Source organism: Heptranchias perlo, chromosome 28, assembly GCF_035084215.1.
Source record: "Heptranchias perlo isolate sHepPer1 chromosome 28, sHepPer1.hap1, whole genome shotgun sequence".
NCBI lineage: Eukaryota > Metazoa > Chordata > Chondrichthyes > Hexanchiformes > Hexanchidae > Heptranchias > Heptranchias perlo.
In genome coordinates, this window is record NC_090352.1 from 13,152,115 (window position 1) to 13,162,843 (window position 10,729).

The 10,729-nt window shown below is 44.2% G+C and overlaps 1 protein-coding gene across 2 annotated transcripts; it reads left to right on the forward strand.

Moving 5' to 3' along the window:
- The first annotated feature begins 2,568 nt into the window (after positions 1-2,568).
- On the forward strand, positions 2,569-9,305 carry LOC137344855 (uncharacterized). Of its 2 annotated transcripts, none has more exons than XM_068008064.1 (2): positions 2,569-3,930; positions 8,334-9,305. In XM_068008064.1, the coding sequence occupies exon 1, from the start codon at positions 2,583-2,585 to the stop codon at positions 3,921-3,923; it is 1,341 nt and encodes a 446-aa protein (XP_067864165.1). In that variant the 5' UTR covers positions 2,569-2,582; the 3' UTR covers positions 3,924-3,930; positions 8,334-9,305. The 2 variants fall into 2 exon arrangements, with proteins under 2 accessions (XP_067864165.1, XP_067864166.1); XM_068008065.1 differs by having other exon boundaries at positions 2,569-3,803.
- The last annotated feature ends 1,424 nt before the right edge of the window (positions 9,306-10,729 follow it).

The window sequence follows — 10,729 nt, forward strand, 5'->3', positions numbered from 1 at the left end:
TCTTCCAATCATCCTTAGATATGGGGATGGTGCCAGAGGTGTTCAAAAATGGGTGTAAGGATAAACCCAGCAACAACAGGTCAGTCAGTTTAACCTCAATGGCGGGGAAGCTTTTAGAAACAATCCAGGAGAAAATTAATTGGACAAGTGTGGATTTATTAAGGAAAGCCAGCATGGATTTGTTAAAGGCAAATTGTGTTTAACTAACTTGATTGAGTTTTTTGATTGAGGTAACAGAGAGAGTTGATGGAGGCAATGCAGTTGATGTGGTTTATATGGACTTCCATAAGGCATTTGATAAAGTGCCACATGATAGGCTTGTCAGCAAAGTTGAAGCCCATGGAATAAAAGGGGCAGTGGCAGCATGGATACGAAATTAGCTAAGAGATAGGAAACAGAAAGAAGTGGTGAACGGTTGTTTTTCAGACTGAAGGAAGGTATACAGTGGTGTTCCCCAGGGGTCGGTACTAGACCACTGCTTTTTTTGATATATATTGATGACTTGGACTTGGGTGTACAGAGCAAAATTTCAAAATTTGCAGATGACACAAAACTTGGAAGTGTAGTGAACAATGAGGATAGTTTCTTTTTATTCGTTCATGGGATGTGGGCATCGCTGGCAAGGCCAGCACTTATTGCCCATAGACTTCAAGAGGACATAGACAGGCTGGTGGAATGGGTGGACACGTGGCAGATGAAATTTAACGAAGAGAGGTTCAAAGTGATACAATTAGTAGGAAGAACGAGGCGGGCAATATAAACTAAAGGGTACAATTCTAAAAGTGGGGTGTATATGTGCACAGGACATTGTAGGTGGCAGGGCAGGTTGAGAAAGCAGTTAAAAAAGCATACGGGATCCTGGGCTTTATAAATAGAGGCATAGTGTACAAAAGCAAGGACATTATGTTGAACCTTTATAAAACACTGGTTCGGCCACAACTGGAGTATTGTGTCCAATTCTGGGCAACGCACTTTTGGAAGGATGTGAAGGCCTTAGAGAGCGTGCAGAAAAGATTTACTAGAATGGTTCCAGAGATGAATGACTTCATTACGTGGATCGACTGGAGAAGCTAGGGTTGTTCTCCTTAGAGCAGAGAAAGTCGAGAGGAGATTTGATAGAGGTGTACAAAATCATGAGGGGGTCTAGACAGAGTAGATAGAGAGAAATTCTTCCCATTGGCGGAAGGGTCGAGTACCAGAGGCCACAGATTTAAGCTGATGGGCAAAAGAACCAAAGGCGACATGAGGAAAAACTTTTTTACGCAGCGAGTGGTTATGATCTGGAATGCGCTGCCTGCAAGGGTGGTGGAGGCAGATTCAATCATGGCTTTCAAAAGGGAATTGGATAAGTACTTGAAGGGAAACAATCTACAGGGCTATGGGGAAAGGGCGGGGGAGTGGGACTAGCTGGATTACTCTTGAAGAGAGCCGGCATGGGTTCGATGGGCCGAATTTCCACCTTCTGTGTTGTAACCATTCTGTGATTCTATGATTGTCTCCTTAACACGATTGTGAAAGTACTGCAGCAAACATGATTAGGTGAAAATTAAAAAGCTATGCATTTGTCAAAGATAATGAAATTCGTGAGTAAAATAAGTGATAAAACGTGCAACATAATATATTTAGTTCAATATCTTTGTAAATGTGTTTACTTACTGTAATTTCTCCCTTATTGGCCCTTTCTTTCCCCCGTTTTTTGCCTCTCCCAGATTACATGGCTGCAGGGGTGGGTGCGGGTTGGGCGGGGGAAGAAGTGTTTAGCTATGATGGTCTGGCCATCATGGTGTGGGGCAGGCTTGATGGACCAGTTGGTCTTTTCCTGCCTGTCAATTTTGTATGTTTGTATGTAGCTTCAATAGAAACAACTTGTGTTTTTATATAGCAACTTGAATGTGGAAAAATAAAATCTCCCAGAGGGCTTCGCAGATGCTAGTGGGAAAACACTATATGGAAAACCCAAGGTTGTAAATGTTTCTTCATTAGGACAGTATCAAGGATGGATGCTTCAAATCAAAACTCATCACCAGGTCACTTATGCCTGGGGATAACTTTAAAACAAGGATATCCGAAAGTTTTTGGACGGTATTTACGTCTCTGGTAAGGGTGCAGTTATTGAGGCTACAGCGTAAACATAATGGATTGAAGCTGCTTTCATTCAGCAAGCAACAACAGGTAAGAAGGATATGAGCGAAAAGGGTCAACCGCTCGCTGATTAACACACTCAACTCTTCTGAATAGCAACAGTTGAATAAGTTTTATTAATTGAAAAAAAATGATACATCTTTCTACCCGAACAAAATAAGTTTGCCGAATAGTTTTTGGAAAGTGTCCTTTTAACTGGAATGAGCAATTAACTGGAACAATCAAACTTGGCCATTGCTCTGTGTCCACTTCACCTGATTCCCAATCGTGTATGGAATGGGAGGCTGAGCTGTCAATCAGGCAATATGGGCGGGACCTGCACGAAACCTGCCCTGTCATAGGTTGAATCTGTAAAGCGATCGCACAGCTTTGATGTGTGATTGGTTGATGCGGCCGTCAGTCAGGGTCAGGCCCCGCCTCCCGGGTGGCGGACTGGGAAGATGGCGCTGGCGTTTGCCGGTCGATGTCTGAGGACACACCAGGGCCGGGATACGGGGGACTGGGCAAGGAAAGTCATCGTTGGTGGCGGCCTCAGACACGACTGGTATCCGGGGAATAACCTAGGCCCCGTGGAAGCTGAAGTTCGGCAGGAGCCGGGCGGCCGTTTGGAAACCAACTGCCAGCAGGAGCGAGCGGGGACGCGCGGGGGCGGGAGCGGGAGCGCGCCTCCTCCTCCTCTCCCTGTGGCAGTGGAGCTGAGCGCCCAAGGAGGAGCAATTGCTGACCCGTGGCAGGCGCCATTTACCCCCCGAGACAACCCCAGGTGGGGGTCAGCATTGATTGGGGGCCGGGCAGTGCAACGCCTCTCACAGGCCCTTGCTGTGCTGCACTTATACTGCACCCAGCAAGTATCTGTAAATGTTCCACTTGGCAAAGGATACCCATCGGTGAAGCCCAGCGAGACGGTTGGGAGCACGAAATTTCCATCAAATGGTGACAGCTTCTTTGGGGCTAGGGCGCTCGGTGACAATAACGCATACATCGCCAAAGGTTTTGCCAACCATGGGAGTTGCAGGTCCTATCACTCTTTGTTCTCTCAGAGGATGAATGACAAATGCCAACATGGGCTTTGGAGCTTCAGGACTTTTAAACGGTTAATCCTCACAAATGCCTGTGCATCACCCCAGGATGGTAACGGATACTGGCATCACCACTATTCTGTCATCAAAGCACTGCATCAGTGCAGAATGTATGGCCACTTTAAAGATGGCAAGAGGTATTCCAATGGGAGTAATGCTGTCCCACTTCCACGAGGGAGCAATACGGTGTACTATGATATTTTGAAAATCCCTCCCAATGCCACCCAGAGTCAGATCAAATCCGCTTACTATAAGCAATCGCTTATTTACCATCCGGACAAAAATGCAGGCAGTGAGGAGGCAGCATTGAGGTTCACCCAGATCAACGAGGCATATTCCGTGCTGGGCAGTGTGATTCTGAGGAAGAAGTATGACCGAGGGATTCTGACGGCAGGAGATTTGCATATGGGGAAAAGGCCTTTGGAAAAAGCCCAAGGCTCAACGCCAAGACAATCGCAGGCCAAGAGCTCACCAGATAAATTCGACTCTGGGAAATTGAAGTTCAATTTTGATGAGTTCTACAAGGCTCACTACAGGGAGCAACTGGAGAAGGAGCAGATCCTGCGCGAGAGAAAGTTGCAGGTTCGCAAAAGCAAGGAAACTCTGGCAGGAAAATGGCATCTTAACAAGCTGGTGGAGGCGGCAGTGACTGTCATGCTTATTGCAGGGTTTCTCCTGTTGTTCAACATCGAAAACAAATAAATGAATTGTGAGGCTCCCTAAAGGAACTTTCTAATACTTGAATTTCATTGTAACTTTACGTATACCTGTTACTATTTTGACACTCAGGACAATGTGGTCAAACAGAAGTGGGCACATTATAGAAGTCATAGTTTGTAAAATCCACCCACAGTTGCAGTAGCTGCCACATTCCTATAATTACGGCCTTCCAGTATTATCTGCCGTTAGGAAGTTTTACTGCTGCAATCAATGTAAAATAAAGAAGAAAAACTGCAAATGCTGGAGATCTGAAATAAAAATAGAAAATGCTGGAAATATGGAGCTAGTCAGTCAGTATCTGTAAAGAGAAAAGGTAGGGTTCAGAACTTCATAACCTGTTTTTACTCTTTACAGACATTAACTGACATGCTGTGTATTTCCAGCATTTCCTATTTTTCTTTATAGGACTTCCCCTCTTGTTTCAGGCTCTGTGATTAGTAACACATTAAAGAGTCAGTTTTAGTCTTGTCTGTTTTGCATGCTTGCTGAACTCAGGCTCTAGATTGAAAATACCTGATGACAGTAGGTATTATTGGTTTGTAAAATGATTTTTAAAACTAGAATTGTTTCACACCAGATGGTGCTAATATATATGGGCTTAGGTTGCATTTACACTGCACCTGTAACATCAGTGCAAAGCAGTTCACTCTTTAGTATTGGTAAAGTTATGGTGACAATCCGGAGTCAGACCCAGAGCAAAACTCATTTCCCCAGGACTTCTCTTCCACTTCTCTCCAGATTCAGGTCGGGCCATGATTCTGGATTTGCACTACAGCTTTACCAATGTTACATTTGTGGTGTACATGCAGTTTGTTAGCCTCTACCTCTACAGACTGCTGCCCGTACCCTAACTCTCACTCCAAGTCTCATTCACCCATCACCCCTGTGCTCGCTGACTTACATTGGCACCCAGTCAGGCAACGGCTCAATTTTAGAATTCTCATCCTTGTTTTCAAATCCCTCCGTGGCCTCGCCCCTCCCTATCTCTGTGACCTTCTCCAGCCTTACAACTCTCCGAGATCTCTGTGCTTCTCCAATTCTGGCCTCTTGCGCATCCCCGGTTTTTATTGCTCCACCATTGCCTTCAGCTGCCTAGGCCCTAAGCTGTGGTGTGCCCTCCCTAAACCTCTCCGCCTCTCTATATATCTCCTCCTTTAAGACGCTTCCTAAAACCTACCTCTTTGACTAAGCTTTTGGTCACCTGTCCTAATATCTCCTTATGTGGCCCGGTGTCAAATTTTATTTGATAACGCTCCTGTGAAGAGCCTTGGGACGTTTTACTACGTTAAAGGCATTACATAAATAAGAAATAGGAGCAGGAGTAGGCCATATGGCCCCTTGAGCCTGCTCCACCATTCAATCAGATCAGGGCTGATCTTCTACCTCAACTCCACTTTCCTGCCCGATCCCCATATCCCTTGATTCCCCGAGAGTCCAAAAATCTATTGATCTCAGACTTGAATATACTCAACGACTCAGCATCCACATCCCTCTGGGGTAGAGAATTCCAAATGCAAGTTGTTGCTTGTTAAACAGTAATTGGGACTACAGCATGAAAATGTGTAACTGAGTACATCCCTACATTTTACCAGCTGCGGAAGCACTTGAAGCTTCAATTCTAGGACTTGAGTGCTGCTCGAGCCATTAAAGAATGAGATATTGACAAACAAGTATAAGTAATGGTTGTGGTGCAGTGTTCGACTTTTGTGCAATCATTTCATTGCAGCAGGAGTAATCCATTCAGCCCCTCGAGCCAGTTCTGCCACTCAATCAGATCATGGCTGATCTGTACCTCAATTCCATTTACCTGTGCTTGTTCCATATCCCTTGATAGCCTTACCTTAAAAAAAATTATCAATCTCAGTCTTGAAAATTTCAATTGACCCAACATCCATAGCCTTTTGGGGAAAAGAGTTCCAGATTTCCACTACCCTTTGTGTGAAAAAGTGCTTCCTAATTTTCCTAAATGGCCTCGCTCTAATTTTAAGGTAATGCCCCATTGTTTTGGATTTCCCACCAGAGGAAGTAGTTTCTCAGTACCTACCCCATCAAATCCTTTTGTTATTTTAAACACCGCAATTAGATCACCCTTCTACCTTCTAAACTCAAGGGAATACAAACCATTTTTATGAAACCTGCCCTCAATTTAACCCTTTAAAACTGGTATAATTCCAGTGAATCTGCACTGTACTTTGTCCAAAGCCAATATATCTTTCCTGAGGTTCAGTGCCCAGAACTGAAGGCAGTACTCCAGATGGGGTCTGACCGAGGCTCTATACAATTGAAGCAAAACTTCCTCACTTTTGTATTCCAGTCCTCTAGAGATAAAGGCCAACAATCCAATAGCCTTTTTGATTACTTTTTGTACCTGTTTACAGTTTAAAATCTTGGTTTGTGACTCTCCCTTCTCCTCCTCAAATTTAATATCAATTTCGATCGTATTATGGACACTGTTCGCAAGATATTGCCTTACCATCAGATTGTTAACTAATTCTGGCTCATTACTCATTATTAAATCTAGTATAACCTGTTTCCTTATTGGTTCTAAAACATATTGTTCCAGAAAACTGTCCCAAATACATTCTAGAAATTTGCTGCTTTCACGACTTGAGCTGTTCTGCTACTCCCAGTCTATGTGAAAGTTTAAATCACCCATTATAGCCGCATTGTTTTTGCAACATGGTTTTTGGTTATCCTCACAGGTAGCGTATGTCGTACCTGTAGGACAGGACCTGATTCTGTGATTCATCCTTCCCTGCCTCTACTAGGTTCCCCCTACCCTGCTGACTGTCAGCCACACACTCCTCTCCCTGTACCTGTAGTTCTACGTGTTGTGACTGTGTTCTGGAGTAAACTATCCAGATATTCCTCCCCTTCCTTTATGTGTCGGGAGTGTCTCTAACTTGCGTTCCAGCTCAACAACACTGAGCCAGAGTAACTTGAGGCATTTCCCACAGGTGTGGTTGTCTGGGACTGTCTCACTGTCCACACATTCCCACATTCTGCAGTCCCGATACACTGCACTCTTGTACAGCCAGTGGCTGCAGTCACGTGCTGTAAGAGTAAGATGCTGTGTTGTCCTGTCTGTTGGTAATAGTATCGGTCTATCCTGAAGTAGACTTCAACCCCTTAACTGAAGTGTGACATTTATGAGTCTATATCACTACAGTATTGTCAGACACATCCCAATAGTAACATTAATAGCATCGGGCTTATGTTAGAGAATGTGATAAGACATTGGCGTTTGGACTGTCTGGTGACAAACTGATTGTAGTAAAGGACAGATTTATAATGTATATTCCTAGACTGGTCCAAATTCTGTTCTGTCTTAAAGAGGACAGAATTTGGAATTTTAGTATTTGATAAATAATTAGAATTACAAACAGTGCCCCCGATGGCTTTGTGGATAAAGACTATGATACACTTCACAGTTGAATAGCTCCCAAAGCTCACTCTGGGCTCAAATATGAAGGATGAAGGTCAGAGGGCTGCAAGTCCTTGTGGAATCGTATCCCAACAAGAGTTGGAGCATAGACGCCGGCATAGATCAGTTGGACCGAATGCCCTGTTTCTGTGCTGTAGTTCTATGTAATTCAGGAGAGGAGGGAAGCAAATTGGGGTCAGTGGTGGGGGGAGGGAGGGGCAGTGGAAAGTAAATCTCGACCTTTACAGAACAGCATTAGTAGTAGAGTGGTGCAAGTCCACCTGCCAGCTGAGTGATATTGGGGGGTAGGGTGGGAAGGAGAGGGATACATCCTTTCAAGGGCAGGGCATTTTTGGCCAGTAAAATGGTAAAGCCAGCAGGAGAATTCAGCATAAAATCCCACCCTGATCCATTCACTGGATTCTAACGCTGTATTCCACTCTGATCTAGCCACTGGGTTTATGCACCAAATTCCACTCTGATCCATCCAGCTTTTCTTTCCTGCACTAGATTTATTTTTCAAGTTTTCAGATAGGTTGCCCTGTGGAGAGTGAGGTAACTGCTTTCCCAACCTTAGAGAGTGTGGTTGGGAGCAGTGAGGCAAACCTACAGAGGAATATGATGTTTTTCAATATAATAAATGTTATCAGGAGTGCCCAAACTGCAGTCTGTGTTACACGTAGCCCCCCCACCACACCCAAAGCCATCGCTATCCAACCCACAAAGCCCAAGAAAATCAGTTTTATTGAATTGTAAAGCATAGAAAGGTTATTCGGCCCATCGTTCCCGTGCCAGCTCTTTGAAAGAACTATCCAATTGGTCGCACTCCTCTGCTCTTTCCCCATAGTCCTGCAAATTTTTCCAATTCCCTTTTGAAATTTACGATTGAATCTGCTTCCAGCACCCTTTCTGGCAGTACATTCTTTGCATGTATATTTTTTTCTGATTTACCTGTTTGAATTTTGTAGGCCTGGTGGTTTGAAAATGGCTATCCTTGATGCTGTTGCCGGACTGGTGGATAAATCCTAAATCTGAACCAAGATCCGTGAGTGTCAACAATGTGAAATATATGCAGTTTAATGGAAACATGGATTTACCCTTTATATGTGGTCCTCGACTCCATATTAGGACCATTCCAGCGTACACATTTAAATTGCTTGGACTCTCTGGTGTAAAATAATACCTCGCCTTCCTACAGGAGTGCAGTTATTTTATACGATAGCATAGGGTCAAAGTAGAGTGCGTTTCCTATGCACTGGCACTTTTTCAGTTATAGTTTTGCATACTGTAAAATGCATTTTGGGAACAGCTGATTCACAAATCATGAACACGATAGTGGAATGTACCATCACTGTTTAATTCCCACCATAGTTAAATGCTGGTGTTAACAGGCTTTATGTCCATATGCAAAACTATCACTGATAAAGTCTGTTAAATACAATTATTGTATAAATACAGTATGTGTCAATGAGCAATAGTTTGCAGAGGATAAACCACTTGCATTGCCACCAACATTATTAGTTATGTGGCAGGCACCTCTCAATTTATTTTCTGCAAGCTATAGTACTTGGATGTATACCTTCTAAGTATATAAACTATTCAATGCTTAAAATATATTATCTCAGACGAGATAAGTAGAGCTGCTTATATGCAGTGAGTAAGGATCCAGGGACACCTGGTGTTATATTTCAGTGGAACAGAGCTGTAGCTCTGATTTTAAAATACTATTAATACAATTGCGTTAAATTTTGTCTTTCTCAACAATGTATATTGCATTAAGTTATCTAGGACGCTGTACATAACTTGATTCTGATGCCTTGAGTGAGTGTAGAAGCCATTGCTGTGAATTGTATATATTTAATGCAGATGCACCTGTATACATTCCTGATGGGATCATTAGAAGGAGGTATAAAAATTAAAAATAAACCTTATTTACTTAATATGTTGGTGGTTCACCATCTACCCGTTGGGTCTCCTAGGGCATAGCACTCTGGGGTGTGTGCTGTGCATCCTATGCCATTACTTTGCAGTCAGTCTACTGGCCTGCTTCTCATTTAACTTGTGTTTATCATGTGAGAATCTGATTTTTATTATCTTCTAATGAGTGTGTTCATAGTGTGCCAGAAATTGGGAGAGAATTTGTATGGTGCTGGACACACATGCGCTGGTCACCACCAAATTTGTTTCTAGTCCAATTTAGTTTAATCGCTTTGGGGGTGGTGAGACTCCACACTTTTTTTGCTTTGGTTCTATGAGGCTGGGCACACTGCTGGGATATGATACCATGGGGGCTCTGTTATGTGTGTCTCTGACTGGCACCAGCACTGCTCCATGTTCTGTGTGTCTCCGGCTGGCACCAGCACTGCTCCATGTTCTGTGTGTCTCTGGCTGGCACCAGCACTGCTCCATGTTCTGTGTGTCTCCGGCTGGCACCAGCACTGCTCCATGTTCTGTGTGTCTCTGACTGGCACCAGCACTGCTCCATGTTCTGTGTGTCTCTGGCTGGCACCAGCACTGCTCCATGTTCTGTGTGTCTCTGGCTGGCACCAGCACTGCTCCATGTTCTGTGTGTCTCTGATTAGCACCAGCACTGCTCCATGTTCTGTGTGTCTCTGGCTGGCACCAGCACTGCTCCATGTTCTGTGTGTCTCTGATTAGCACCAGCACTGCTCCATGTTCTGTGTGTCTCTGACTGGCACCAGCACTGCTCCATGTTCTGTGTGTCTCTGGCTGGCACCAGCACTGCTCCATGTTCTGTGTGTCTCTGACTGGCACCAGCACTGCTCCATGTTCTGTGTGTCTCTGGCTGGCACCAGCACTGCTCCATGTTCTGTGTGTCTCTGGCTGGCACCAGCACTGCTCCATGTTCTGTGTGTCTCTGGCTGGCACCAGCACTGCTCCATGTTCTGTGTGTCTCCGACTGGCATCTGCTCTGCACATGATCAGTAGAGGATGTCATTTGCAGCACTGGACAAGTCAGGATGATACTTCCTCACCCTGAATTTGAGTACTTTTATAACCTGAAAGTAATCCAACAAAACCCAGTAACAAGGAAGTGGAGACTCCAACTCAACTACAGGCCTGTCTCTATAGGATTTAAGTTCTACAGCTGCGGATGTGCAGCTGTGAACAGCGGGCAGTCATTTCCACGCAAGCAAAGAGGGGAAATTATCACTGGGCTGCTGTGTGGCAGAGTTAGGTGAAAAAATGCCTAAAAGTATCTCACCTTATCACTTGCTCTCACATCACATGTGTACAAGTTATGTACTCTCACACCATTCGTACATGTATTCTTACACCACTCGTATAGGTGTATATTACAACAGTGACTACACTTCAAAAGTACATCATTGGCTGTAAAGCG

Bases quoted from the DNA above. Each gene is read 5' to 3' on its own strand.
- LOC137344855 (XM_068008064.1), top strand. From the start codon at position 2,583: ATGGCGCTGGCGTTTGCCGGTCGATGTCTGAGGACACACCAGGGCCGG.